This window comes from Dendrobates tinctorius, unplaced genomic scaffold, assembly GCF_039654945.1.
Source record: "Dendrobates tinctorius isolate UK_male_01 unplaced genomic scaffold, ASM3965494v1 ptg000152l, whole genome shotgun sequence".
Taxonomy (NCBI): Eukaryota; Metazoa; Chordata; class Amphibia; order Anura; family Dendrobatidae; genus Dendrobates; species Dendrobates tinctorius.
Genome location: NW_027361819.1, coordinates 2,028,319 through 2,043,830, shown reverse-complemented (window position 1 = coordinate 2,043,830; position 15,512 = coordinate 2,028,319). Strand labels below are relative to the sequence as shown.

At 46.8% G+C, this 15,512-nt stretch overlaps 2 protein-coding genes across 2 annotated transcripts in view; one reads left to right on the top strand and one right to left on the bottom strand.

Moving 5' to 3' along the window:
• Positions 1 to 1,653: 1,653 nt before the first annotated feature.
• Positions 1,654 to 7,199, top strand: LOC141050707 (titin-like). Its single transcript, XM_073547305.1, has 5 exons — positions 1,654 to 1,782; positions 2,136 to 2,471; positions 3,312 to 3,359; positions 3,963 to 4,301; positions 6,472 to 7,199. Exons 1-5 carry the CDS (start codon positions 1,734 to 1,736, stop codon positions 6,639 to 6,641), a joined length of 942 nt encoding a protein of 313 aa, XP_073403406.1. The 5' UTR covers positions 1,654 to 1,733; the 3' UTR covers positions 6,642 to 7,199.
• The window catches only part of LOC141050708 (uncharacterized), a 23,865-nt gene continuing 14,308 nt past the window's right edge, over positions 5,956 to 15,512 (bottom strand). The window contains exon 13 of the mRNA XM_073547306.1: positions 5,956 to 7,571. Coding sequence (XP_073403407.1) covers positions 7,522 to 7,571 — 50 coding nt within the window. The 3' untranslated portion in view covers positions 5,956 to 7,521. The remainder of the gene's footprint in view (positions 7,572 to 15,512) is intronic.

Genomic DNA, 15,512 nt, shown 5'->3' with positions numbered 1-15,512 from the left:
AATACTGACCTACAAGGCCAGCTATAACCTGTGTCCGCCATATGTCTCTGATCTAATCTCCCGATACCTTCCCTCACGTAACCTCCGGTCCTCCCAAGACCTCCTTCTCTCCTCCACACTTATTCGCTCCTCACCCAACTGCCTCCAAGACTTCTCCCGAACTGCCCCTATTCTCTGGAATTCTTTGCCCCAAAACGTCCGATTATCCACCACCCTCGGATCCTTCAGACGGAACCTGAAAACCCATCTCTTCAGGAAAGCCTACAGCCTGCAATGACCCCGCTACCTCCTTCCCTCTCACCACTAACGGTGATATCACCTCAACCAACACCGGAACTGCTGCAACCCACCAACCTACTGTCTCCTTCCCCACCATCCTGTAGCATGTAAGCCCGAAAGGGCAGGGTCCTCTCTCCCCTCTGTATCAGTCTGTCATTGTTAGTTTACTGTAAGTGATATCTGTAATTTGTATGTAGCCCCTTCTCATGTACAGCACCATGGAATCAATGGTGCTATATAAATAAATAATAATAATAATAATACTGTGAAACGGAGCTCAAAATTTGCAGAAAAAAAACCCGCAACGTGTGAACATAGCCTAAGGACGTGTCCACAGTGAATTTTTTTTTGCTGAGTTTTCGGAGAGGAAACTCTTCAACTCTCCAATCAAAACTTGTGTTGTTTGAAGTTCTTCACGGTTTTTGGAAAGTTTCTGCTCCCAAAAAACTCAGCAATAATCCCCAGTGTGAACACACGCTTAATGCGCCATTCGCAGCCATTGTGACACCGGCTTTAAAAAGGTTGGAAATGGGGGTGAGGTCTATCTTCTGATGGCCTTTGTAATCGTAGGGTATCGATGGCAGGGTCATGGCACCCAGAAGGCCGACGGTAGGCCCCTGCTTCTGCCATATTGGTATGGCCGGTGGTAATTTTCCAATATTCTGTAATATTACAATATATTGTACGAACGATGAAGCCATCGCAGGTTCAAACCACTAGTAGGGGAACCAAGAAAAAAAAAGTACACAAAGAATGTAAAAGCTAAAAAAAATGATAGAAAAGTTTCCCTGAAATGTAAATAAGATGGAATAAAATATCTGAATATTTATCCCATTCTGAGAACTCACCCGAAAAATTGGAATAAAAAAAGATGTGTAAGTTCCATAGTAATAAGTACAGCTCCAGGCCCGAGACAACACTAACGACTGAAAAATAAAAAGTGATCTCTCTTGGAAGGTGAGAAAATCATGAAAGCGAGGAGGGGTCCTCCTGGACTGTGTCCCCCAATGGCCTTTATGAATCAGGCGGACATTCTTTATTCCATCGATCAGAAGGCCGGAGATTGATAAAATCAACAGACGTCCCCTACAGAAGTGGTGGCACCTAAACCGTATAACCCCCCCACGTTACATTGTGTGTGGGGGGCATTATACAATGTGGGGGCTGTGAAAGGGACACTTCACCGGAGCTCAGTTTCTGTATGGCTGTGGGGTGCGTCTTTGCATCCCCCCAAATTTTCCGCAATATCTGTTCCATTGTAATGCAGAAATGAAGCTTTGCGATCTCGGCTCTGCTACATTTGGCCATCAGGGTAGAGATGACGTTTTTATCTGTGTGGTGTCAGCATTAGATAAGGCCCCAGCAGCCATATCACAGAAGGCAGCGGGCACAGGCCCTTCTTCACAGCCAGGATCTGCACTTGGCGGAGCAGAGTCCTACACGTGCGAGAGGCCATGACCATGAGCTGCCCAGTCCCCGTACTCAGGCTGGTGATATTTGCCGGTAAGTGACACCCGCGTGACACAGGGTCGCACACGGGTACATCGTGTGGGTTATATATATATGGAAGCTTTCCCACAGATAGAATCACATCTTAAAGAGACAGTTTAGAAAGTGCCATGATGAAGAATCTCCTGACTACCTGTGAGTCTCCATGGTAACAGACTACAAACAAACCCTGTGTAGTCTGACCCTGGGACTTTCCCTCTGCAGGTAATGCAGGCGAAGGGGCTGATGGAGGATAATACCCCAGGGTTTGTAGTCTGTAACCATGGAGACGAAGAGCTGCAGGGTAACTGTATACACAAAGCGCCATGAGACTTGCTAAAGTTTTTTTTTATTACTTTTTTTTTTAGCCTTCTCGTTCCTCACTTCCGCAGACGCCTCTACGATCACCACCCGCCTCCCCCATCAGATTCTCATGAACACCTCCATAAAGGTGGTCAACCCTCCTGTGAGAATGGACATCCTGTCAGTGCGCTGGGAGCACAATGAGCGCCCCCTGGTGGAGTATATCGATGGGAATCTGACGTTTCACAGCCCTTGGGCCAAGATGTCTTTGGAGCAGCTCGCACAAGGAAATATCTCTCTGGTTTTGACAAATCTTAGCCTGAGCGACGCTGGAAATTATACTTGTCTGGTCCAGTATGGCGTAAAACAGCAAACCGCCATCTATACCCTGATTATAGAACGTAAGGGCGTCCGCCTTATCGCCGTTATGTGGGGGAGCGGTAATCGGCACAATAATGGAAGCCACCTGGCTTAGACAAAAAAGAGACTGGTGTTAATATTATGCTTGCTCTGGGGTTGTCATGGAGACGCCAGCACAGTCTTGTTGTCATGTGACCTCAATGTCTAATTCATAAGTCACATGACGGAATGTCCATTCTGCAATGGCAACCATGGCAACGTCACTGGCTTTTCTATCTATACAGGGAGGTTTATACAGTCCCTTTATATACTGCTCAATACATTGTATTGTTTAGTGTTCCCTTTATTTTTTTGAGCAGTATATATTGTTTACGTTGACCCTTAAAGTGGTCTTTTCGTCAGGTCCTGTTTGATTAGGGCGTTTCTATGACGCAATGTTAGGGTGGCCCAAATGGATCCTCCAAAGAGAAGTACGCCATACTGATCTAGAAACAGAGAGACGCATTTGATTTGGGGACTCGGTTTTTAAGGAGAGGTTAATTATCTGGGTAGTTTCATTTGGCCACTTTGAAGAGTTTTCTTGCTTTGAAGTAGTCATGTGACCATTCTCGGAACTATTCCTATTTTTTCAGTCCGGTGGGTGGGGCTTATAGTACATTTACGGATAGGAGGCTGGAGCTATGTAGCAGGGGACTGTGTAATTTGACCACTTGTCGGACTCTTTTCTGTTTTTAAGGAGTCCAGTGGGTGGGGCTGACATTTTCCAACCCTGTTTATTGGTACCCACATGCTCAGCTTTGATTCAGTTTATCTATAGATTCTAGGTTGGATCCCTCTTCGGTTCAGACCAGTGACTCTCAGCTTCTTGTTTTTTTGTCCAGGCAATAGGATCCGCATCTTGGACTTGACGCCTCCCCCGGAGAAAACCAGTAAGACCTGGGTTATTAATGAATGAAGTGGATGTAGATATTAAAGGGTTTTTTTAGTGTTTATACTGGTCCTTCAGAGGCAAGTAAGACCCTCTTTCCTGGAGAAGGACCACTTTTCATACATAAGTAGAATTTAGAAAAATTGAAAATGTTAACATTTTTCAAAAATGTAGTTTTTGCTCAAAGCTGTTTTTTGTCTCATATCGAGGATCTCCAACCTGGGGCCATCGGGGCACGGTGGGTGATCCACAGCTTGGCTGTTACTGCTGATCAAGTACTTGTATGTCTGAAAATGTACTGGATAAATGTTTCTGAAACTCAAAAACAAGAATTTGATATCTGATGTAGCACAAGCTTGTCGCTCCCTCCTTACGCGACTGGCGTTTTAAGATAACGAGGTTTTTACCTCATATATAAGCTTCGTTCATCTACTTTCCTTCAACCTTTTTGAAATGTTGTACCAGCCGGGCCCCATGGCGGTGCCCAGGAATATTTTCTTGTTTTTCAGCTTCATATTCTTATTCAATGGTAAGATGGTTATTCATGCTTTATTTTATACTTCTGTACTTCATGTTCTTACCACCTCCCTTCTCTCTCCTCTAGGGCTCACCTTAGTCAGATCGACCAAAAAAAACGATGGAGTTGAACTTGTTACGGCCAAGATGGGAGAAAACGCTACTCTGCATTGCAACTTTTCGGTGGGTGACGTCCCGGAATTGTCAACGCTGGTTGTTCATTGGTCAAAGGACGGAGTGACCAAGTATTTCTCAAACAAGTCATGTTGCGATTTCCCGGGTTATGAAATTTCAGAAGAAGATCTCCAACAGGGAAGAGCGCCCCTACAATTGGTCCATGTCCAGGAAAAAGACGCTGGGGTGTATACGTGCTCCATAAAGTTCAAATCAATGGAGGAAAGCTGGAGCACCACACTTCGCATCCAAGGTAGGTGACCAGGCAAAAGTGTAAGGGGTACTCCCATGTTAGACATCTAGCACTGCAAGGAATGGAAAGAAGTCCTACTTAAGTCTCACATGGCTGTCATCTGAAGGCCTACTTAAGACCCGATGGCTACCATCTGAAGGACTAGTGACATCTCTCATGGTTGTTATCTGAAGGCCTTCCATAGCTCTGTCTAAAAGGTCTACCGAAGGCTCCCATGCCTTCTAGCTGAAGGCCTACTTGAGGCCTGCATGGCTGTAATCTGAAGGCACCCATGGTTGCTATTTGAGGCCTACTTAAAGCATGCATGGCTGCAATCTGAAGGCCTAGTGAAATTTCCCATAGTTGTCATCCGAAAGTCTACTGAAACGTCCCATGGATGCCGTCTGAAGGCCTACTCAAGGCTTTCATCTGATGACTTACTTACTGAAGGTCCAAATTGCTACCATTTGAAAGCATACTGAAGACCCTCATGGCTGCCATTTAAAGGCCTACTGAAGGCTCCCATGGATGCCATCTGAAGGCCTATTGAAATCACCCTCGGCTGCCATCTGAAGGCCCTCCGCAACTGTCATCTGAAGTTTTATTTTATGCTCCCATGGCTGTCATCTGTAGGCCGATTGAAGGTCCCCATGGCTGCCATATGTAGACCCTCATGTCTGTCATCTGAAATCTATTTAAGACCCCTATAGCTGCCATTTAAATGCCCTCCATAGCTGCCATCTGAATGCCCTCCATAGCTGCTATCTGAAGACCTGTTGAAGGGCCCCATGGCTGCCATATGAAGGCCTATTGAAGGCCTCCATGGCTGCCATATGCAGACGCTTATGTCTGTCATCTGAAAGGCTATTTAAGGCACCTATAGCTGCCATCTGAAGGCACCCATGGCTTCTTTCTGAAGGCATATTGAATGCACCCATGGCTTTTCTCTGAAGGCCTATTGAAGGCACCCATGGTTCCTCTCTGAAGGCATATTGAAGGCCCCCATGGCTTCTCTCGGAAGGCCTTTTGAAGGCACCCATGGCTTCTCTCTGAAGGCCTATTGAATGCACCCATGGCTTCTCTCTGAAGGCCTATTGAATGCACCCATGGCTTTTCTCTGAAGGCCTATTAAAGGCCCCCATGGCTTCTCTCGGAAGGCCTATTGAATGCACCCATGGCTTCTCTCTGAAGGCCTATTGAATGCACCCATGGCTTTTCTCTGAAGGCCTATTGAAGGCCCCCATGGCTTCTCTCTGAAGGCCTTTTGAAGGCACCCATGGCTTCTCTCTGAAGGCCTATTGAATGCACCCATGGTTTTTCTCTGAAGGCCTATTGAAGGCCCCCATGGCTTCTTTCTGAAGGCCTTTTGAAGGCCCCCATGGCTTCCCTCTGAAGGCCTTTTGAAGGCCCCCATGGCTTCCCTCTGAAGGCCTATTGAAGGCACCATGGCTTCTCTCTGAAGGCCTATTGAAGGGTCCCATGGCTGCCATTTTAGTACATCTTCATACGAAACAATAAAAGTTCACTGCTGTATATACTACAATTCTAGAATTTTGCAGCATAGAGAATAAGCGATCAACGGATCACAGGTTGAAGTCCTCTAGAGGACTAAAAAATAAAGTAAAAAAAAGCTTTTCCCAATTTAAAAATATAGTAATAGAAAAAACAAGTAAAATAAAATCAACATGTTTATTTTTGTCATGTGATCACAGTAAAAGTCTGATCTATAAAAATATAAAATTAATTAGCTATATGGTAAAAACTATAAAGGGGAACCAAAGCCACCAGAATTGCTGTATTTTTCCTCTCCACATCTCAATATAAAAACACAATAAAAAGTGATCAAAACATTGTACGCACCTCAAAATGGTATCAATAAAAAGTACGGCTCAGCGAGCAAAAAAAAACAAAACAGGTCCTCACATGGCTCCACCGACGGAACAATAATGGTGGGACGAACCAATTTTTTTTGGGCAGAATTGCAGAATTGGGGATGTAGATGGAGAAATAAGAGCGTTACGGCTCTAGGAATAAATGGAAGAAAAAAACCAAAAGCACAAAAAAGGAAAATTGCCCGGTCCATAAGGGGTTAAAGGCCCCCTTTGTAGAGAGCCCTAGGACCACTGCCCACTCGACCAACCGTCCATTCTCCTCCATCCTGTTGACGCCATCTTTTTGGTTTCCTTCGCAGATGATCTTGGCCTCCAGACGGCAGCATCGACAAGAACCCTGGAGAACCATGATTCGGTGGTCCCGGGGTCCGCGCGGTCATACAGAACGGTGAAGCTCAGCCTGGTCTCAGCGGCGCTGGTGGTCACCGGGCTTTTGGCCATATTTCTGTATTTTTGCTACAAAGGTTGAATTCTCATCAAAAACTTTCGTTGTGACAATCCTTGGTGGAAAGCGGACTGCTGGCGTCATCTCCGGAACGTCCGTCCTCCTTCTCGTGATCATTCTCCATCAGATTTAAAGGGGCAGTACTTGATTACAAAAAAAAAATGGTAGCTTTCTTGGAAAAACAGCGCCACCCCTGTGCAGTATGCGGTATTGCTTCTCTGCTCCATTGAAGTGAATGGAGTTGAGCTGCAATACCAAACAGAACCTGGCATCCAGGGTGGCGCTATTTTTTGAAGAAATCAGCCATTTTTTCCCCTAATTCTATAGAAACCCCTTTAGTTTCTACAATTCAGAGAACACAAGATAACGATAGAGGAGACACGGGGGCGGCCGTGTTGCTGGTTTGTGCCTTTATTCAGTGACTCCTGCACTTGCTGCTGATTTTTACATTTTTTTTTGCATTATATATAGATAAACTTGTGTAGAATGATTTGCAGCCGCTTCTCTTAAAGGGCCAGCGTCCACATTAATGGGAGCGACGCCCGATCACTACGCAATTAAACATTCTGCGACTTTCTTGGACTTCGTGGGTCGATTCAGCACTACTTTTAGGATCTCTGCTTGCAGTCAGCGAATCAGACTTTATAGGCCCCGTACCTCGCATGGCTGAGGTTCCGTTACAGTGTGAACAGATCTCCCAAAATGGCCCCGAGTCACCGACAGCGAGCAGAGAGGGTCAATCATATGGAGGAGTCCGGATCTAGGAGAAGGCGCTGACAACTTGTTACTCATATGTAGGAGGCGGGTTGTCAGCATCACACAACATATTAGAAGCCCCTATAGGACATCTCACTGGGGAGACCCCACTCCGGACGCTCAGCCGTGGCATCCTCCACAGCAGCGCTCACAGCGAAGGAGACACATTCACATAATCCAGATCCGACTCCAACGACACTGCAACACCGAAGCCGGGAAAGAGTTAATGTCCACCAGTATCACACAGGAGAGGATTAGATACACAGCTCAGCAGTCAGCATCACACAGGAGAGGATTAGATACACGGCTCAGCAGTCAGTATCACACAGGAGAGGATTAGATACACGGCTCAGCAGTCAGTATCACACAGGAGAGGATTAGATACACAGCTCAGCAGTCAGTATCACACAGGAGAGGATTAGATACACGGCTCAGCAGGCAGTATCACACAGGAGAGGATTAGATACACGGATCAGCAGGCAGTATCACACAGGATAGGATTAGATACACGGATCAGCAGGCAGTATCACACTGGATAGGATTAGATACACGGATCAGCAGGCAGTATCACACAGGAGAGGATTAGATACACTGCTCAGCAGTCAGCATCACACAGGAGAGGATTAGATACACGGCTCAGCAGTCAGTATCACACAGGAGAGGATTAGATACACGGCTCAGCAGTCAGTATCACACAGGAGAGGATTAGATACACAGCTCAGCAGTCAGCATCACACAGGAGAGGATTAGATACACGGCTCAGCAGGCAGTATCACACAGGAGAGGATTAGATACACGGATCAGCAGGCAGTATCACACAGGATAGGATTAGATACACGGATCAGCAGGCAGTATCACACTGGATAGGATTAGATACACGGATCAGCAGGCAGTATCACACAGGAGAGGATTAGATACACTGCTCAGCAGTCAGTATCACACAGGAGAGAATTAGATACACAGCTCAGCAGTCAGTATCACACAGGAGAGGATTAGATACACGGCTCAGCAGTCAGTATCACACAGGATAGGATTAGATACACGGCTCAGCAGTCAGTAACACACAGGATAGGATTAGATACACGGCTCAGCAGTCAGTATCACACAGGAGAGGATTAGATACACGGCTCAGCAGTCAGCATCACACAGGAGAGGATTAGATACACGGCTCAGCAGTCAGCATCACACAGGAGAGGATTAGATACACGGCTCAGCAGTCAGTATCACACAGGAGAGGATTAGATACACGGCTCAGCAGTCAGTATCACACAGGATAGGATTAGATACACGGCTCAGCAGTCAGTAACACACAGGATAGGATTAGATACACGGATCAGCAGGCAGTATCACACTGGATAGGATTAGATACACGGATCAGCAGTCAGTATCACACAGGAGAGAATTAGATACACGGCTCAGCAGTCAGTATCACACAGGAGAGGATTAGATACACGGCTCAGCAGTCAGTATCACACAGGATAGGATTAGATACACGGCTCAGCAGTCAGTAACACACAGGATAGGATTAGATACACGGCTCAGCAGTCAGCATCACACAGGAGAGGATTAGATACACGGATCAGCAGTCAGAATCACACAGGAGAGGATTAGATACACGGCTCAGCAGTCAGCATCACACAGGAGAGGATTAGATACACGGCTCAGCAGTCAGTAACACACAGGATAGGATTAGATACACAGATCAGCAGGCAGTATCACACAGGAGAGGATTAGATACACGGCTCAGCAGTCAGTATCACAGGATAGGATTAGATACACGGCTCAGCAGTCAGTATCACACAGGAGAGGATTAGATACAACGCTCAGCAGTCAGTATCACAGGATAGGATTAGATACACGGCTCAGCAGTCAGTATCACACAGAAGAGGATTAGATACACGGCTCAGCAGACAGTATCACACAGGAGAGGATTAGATACACGGCTCAGCAGTCAGTATCACACAGGATAGGATTAGATACACGGCTCAGCAGACAGTATCACACAGGATATGATTAGATACACGGCTCAGCCGTCAGTATCACACAGGAGAGGATTAGATACACGGCTCAGCAGCCAGTATCACACAGGATAGGATTAGATACACGGCTCAGCAGTCAGTATCACACAGGATAGGATTAGATACACGGCTCAGCCGTCAGTATCACACAGGATAGGATTAGATACACGGCTCAGCCGTCAGTATCACACAGGAGAGGATTAGATACACAGCTCAGCAGTCAGCATCACACAGGACAGGATTAGATACACGGATCAGAAGGCAGTATCACACAGGAGAGGATTAGATACACGGCTCAGCAGCCAGTATCACACAGGATAGGATTAGATACACGGCTCAGCAGTCAGTATCACACAGGATAGGATTAGATACACGGCTCAGCCGTCAGTATCACACAGGATAGGATTAGATACACGGCTCAGCCGTCAGTATCACACAGGAGAGGATTAGATACACGGCTCAGCAGTCAGTAACACACAGGATAGGATTAGATACACGGATCAGAAGGCAGTATCACACTGGATAGGATTAGATACACGGATCAGCAGGCAGTACCACACAGGAGAGAATTAGATACACGGCTCAGCAGTCAGTATCACACAGGAGAGGATTAGATACACGGCTCAGCAGTCAGTATCACACAGGATAGGATTAGATACACGGCTCAGCAGTCAGTATCACACAGGAGAGGATTAGATACACGGCTCAGCAGTCAGTATCACACAGGATAGGATTAGATACACGGCTCAGCAGTCAGTATCACACAGGAGAGGATTAGATACACGGCTCAGCAGTCAGTATCACACAGGATAGGATTAGATACACGGATCAGCAGGCAGTATCACACTGGATAGGATTAGATACACGGATCAGCAGGCAGTATCACACAGGATAGGATTAGATACACGGATCAGCAGGCAGTATCACACTGGATAGGATTAGATACACGGATCAGCAGGCAGTATCACACAGGAGAGGATTAGATACACTGCTCAGCAGTCAGTATCACACAGGAGAGAATTAGATACACAGTTCAGCAGTCAGTATCACACAGGAGAGGATTAGATACACGGCTCAGCAGTCAGTATCACACAGGATAGGATTAGATACACGGCTCGGCAGTCAGTAACACACAGGATAGGATTAGATACACGGCTCAGCAGTCAGTATCACACAGGAGAGGATTAGATACACGGCTCAGCAGTCAGCATCACACAGGAGAGGATTAGATACACGGCTCAGCAGTCAGCATCACACAGGAGAGGATTAGATACACGGCTCAGCAGTCAGTATCACACAGGAGAGGATTAGATACACGGCTCAGCAGTCAGTATCACACAGGATAGGATTAGATACACGGCTCAGCAGTCAGTAACACACAGAATAGGATTAGATACACGGATCAGCAGGCAGTATCACACTGGATAGGATTAGATACACGGATCAGCAGTCAGTATCACACAGGAGAGAATTAGATACACGGCTCAGCAGTCAGTATCACACAGGAGAGGATTAGATACACGGCTCAGCAGTCAGTATCACACAGGAGAGGATTAGATACAACGCTCAGCAGTCAGTATCACAGGATAGGATTAGATACACGGCTCAGCAGTCAGTATCACACAGAAGAGGATTAGATACACGGCTCAGCAGACAGTATCACACAGGAGAGGATTAGATACACGGCTCAGCAGTCAGTATCACACAGGATAGGATTAGATACACGGCTCAGCAGACAGTATCACACAGGATATGATTAGATACACGGCTCAGCCGTCAGTATCACACAGGAGAGGATTAGATACACGGATCAGCAGGCAGTATCACACTGGATAGGATTAGATACACGGATCAGCAGGCAGTATCACACAGGAGAGGATTAGATACACTGCTCAGCAGTCAGTATCACACAGGAGAGAATTAGATACACGGCTCAGCAGTCAGTATCACACAGGAGAGGATTAGATACACGGCTCAGCAGTCAGTATCACACAGGATAGGATTAGATACACGGCTCAGCAGTCAGTAACACACAGGATAGGATTAGATACACGGCTCAGCAGTCAGTATCACACAGGAGAGGATTAGATACATGGCTCAGCAGTCAGTATCACACAGGAGAGGATTAGATACACGGCTCAGCAGTCAGCATCACACAGGAGAGGATTAGATACACGGCTCAGCAGTCAGTATCACACAGGAGAGGATTAGATACACGGCTCAGCAGTCAGTATCACACAGGATAGGATTAGATACACGGCTCAGCAGTCAGTAACACACAGGATAGGATTAGATACACGGATCAGCAGGCAGTATCACACTGGATAGGATTAGATACACGGATCAGCAGTCAGTATCACACAGGAGAGAATTAGATACACGGCTCAGCAGTCAGTATCACACAGGAGAGGATTAGATACACGGCTCAGCAGTCAGTATCACACAGGATAGGATTAGATACACGGCTCAGCAGTCAGTAACACACAGGATAGGATTAGATACACGGCTCAGCAGTCAGCATCACACAGGAGAGGATTAGATACACGGCTCAGCAGTCAGTATCACACAGGAGAAGATTAGATACATGGCTCAGCAGTCAGCATCACACAGGAGAGGATTAGATACACGGCTCAGCAGTCAGTAACACACAGGATAGGATTAGATACACAGATCAGCAGGCAGTATCACACAGGAGAGGATTAGATACACGGCTCAGCAGTCAGTATCACAGCATAGGATTAGATACACGGCTCAGCAGTCAGTATCACACAGGAGAGGATTAGATACATCGCTCAGCAGTCAGTATCACAGGATAGGATTAGATACACGGCTCAGCAGTCAGTATCACACAGAAGAGGATTAGATACACGGCTCAGCAGACAGTATCACACAGGAGAGGATTAGATACACGGCTCAGCAGTCAGTATCACACAGGATAGGATTAGATACACGGCTCAGCAGACAGTATCACACAGGATATGATTAGATACACGGCTCAGCCGTCAGTATCACACAGGAGAGGATTAGATACACGGCTCAGCAGCCAGTATCACACAGGATAGGATTAGATACACGGCTCAGCAGTCAGTATCACACAGGATAGGATTAGATACACGGCTCAGCCGTCAGTATCACACAGGATAGGATTAGATACACGGCTCAGCCGTCAGTATCACACAGGAGAGGATTAGATACACGGCTCAGCAGCCAGTATCACACAGGAGAGGATTAGATACACGGCTCAGCAGTCAGTATCACACAGGATAGGATTAGATACACGGCTCAGCAGTCAGTAACACACAGGATAGGATTAGATACACGGCTCAGCAGTCAGTATCACACAGGAGAGGATTAGATAAATGGCTCAGCAGTCAGTATCACACAGGAGAGGATTAGATACACGGCTCAGCAGTCAGCATCACACAGGAGAGGATTAGATACACGGCTCAGCAGTCAGTATCACACAGGAGAGGATTAGATACACGGCTCAGCAGTCAGTATCACACAGGATAGGATTAGATACACGGCTCAGCAGTCAGTAACACACAGGATAGGATTAGATACACGGATCAGCAGGCAGTATCACACTGGATAGGATTAGATACACGGATCAGCAGTCAGTATCACACAGGAGAGAATTAGATACACGGCTCAGCAGTCAGTATCACACAGGAGAGGATTAGATACACGGCTCAGCAGTCAGTATCACACAGGATAGGATTAGATACACGGCTCAGCAGTCAGTAACACACAGGATAGGATTAGATACACGGCTCAGCAGTCAGCATCACACAGGAGAGGATTAGATACACGGCTCAGCAGTCAGTATCACACAGGAGAGGATTAGATACACGGCTCAGCAGTCAGCATCACACAGGAGAGGATTAGATACACGGCTCAGCAGTCAGTAACACACAGGATAGGATTAGATACACAGATCAGCAGGCAGTATCACACAGGAGAGGATTAGATACACGGCTCAGCAGTCAGTATCACAGGATAGGATTAGATACACGGCTCAGCAGTCAGTATCACACAGGAGAGGATTAGATACAACGCTCAGCAGTCAGTATCACAGGATAGGATTAGATACACGGCTCAGCAGTCAGTATCACACAGAAGAGGATTAGATACACGGCTCAGCAGACAGTATCACACAGGAGAGGATTAGATACACGGCTCAGCAGACAGTATCACACAGGATATGATTAGATACACGGCTCAGCCGTCAGTATCACACAGGAGAGGATTTGATACACGGCTCAGCAGCCAGTATCACACAGGATAGGATTAGATACACGGCTCAGCAGTCAGTATCACACAGGATAGGATTAGATACACGGCTCAGCCGTCAGTATCACACAGGATAGGATTAGATACACGGCTCAGCCGTCAGTATCACACAGGAGAGGATTAGATACACGGCTCAGCAGCCAGTATCACACAGGAGAGGATTAGATACACGGCTCAGCAGTCAGTATCACACAGGATAGGATTAGATACGCGGATCAGCAGTCAGTATCACACAGGATAGGATTAGATACACGGCTCAGCAGTCAGTATCACACAGGATAGGATTAGATATGCGGATCAGCTGTCAGTATCACACAGGAGAAGATTAGATACACAGCTCAGCAGTCAGTATCACACAGGAGAGGATTAGATACACGGCTCAGCAGTCAGTATCACACAGGAGAGGAAGAGATACACAGCTCAGCAGTCAGTATCACACAGGAGAGGATTAGATACACAGCTCAGCAGACAGTATCACACAGGAGAGGAAGAGATACACGGCTCAGCAGTCAGTATCACACAGGAGAGGATTAGATACACGGCTCAGCAGTCAGTATCACACAGGAGAGGATTAGATACACGGCTCAACAGTCAGTACCACACAGGATAGGATTAGATACACGGCTCAGCAGTCAGTATCACACAGGAGAGGATTAGATACACGGCTCAGCAGTCGGTATCAGACAGGATGGGATTAGCTACACAGCTCAGCAGTCAGTATCACACAGGATAGGATTAGGTACACAGCTCAGCAGTCAGTATCACACAGGATAGGATTAGATACACGGCTCAGCAGTCAGTATCACACAGGAGAGGATTAGATACACGGCTCAGCAGACAGTATCACACAGGAGAGGATTAGATACACGGATCAGCAGTCAGTATCACACAGGAGAGGATTAGATACACAGCTCAGCAGTCAGTATCACACGGGAGAGGATTAGATACATGGCTCAGCAGTCGGTATCACACAGGATGGGATTAGACACACGGCTCAGCAGACAGTATCACACAGGAGAGGATTAGATACACAGCTCAGCAGACAGTATCACACAGGAGAGGGTTAGATACACGGATCAGCAGACAGTATCACACATGAGATGATTAGATACACAGCTCAGCAGTCAGTATCACACAGGAGAGGATTAGATACACAGCTCAGCAGTCAGCATCACGCAGGAGAGGATTAGATACACGGCTCAGCAGTCAGTATCACGCAGGAGAGGATTAGATACACGGCTCAGCAGTCAGTATCACACAGGAGAGGATTAGATACACGGCTCAGCAGTCAGTATCACGCAGGAGAGGATTAGATACACAGCTCAGCAGTCAGTATCACACAGGAGAGGATGAGATACACGGCTCAGCAGACAGTGTCACACAGGATAGGATTAGATACACGGCTCAGCAGTCAGTATCACACAGGAGAGGATTAGACACACGGCTCAGCAGACAGTGTCACACAGGATAGGATTAGATACACGGCTCAGCAGTCAGTATCACACAGGATAGGATTAGATACACAGCTCAGCAGTCAGTATCACACAGGATAGGATTAGATACACGGATGAGCAGACAGTATCACACAGGAGAGGATTAGATACACAGCTCAGCAGTCAGTATCACACAGGAGAGGATTAGATACACAGCTCAGCAGTCAGTATCACGCAGGAGAGGATTAGATACACAGCTCAGCAGTCAGTATCACGCAGGAGAGGATTAGATACACGGCTCAGCAGTCAGTATCACATAGGAGAGGATTAGATACACAGCTCAGCAGTCAGTATCACACAGGAGAGGATGAGATACACGGCTCAGCAGACAGTGT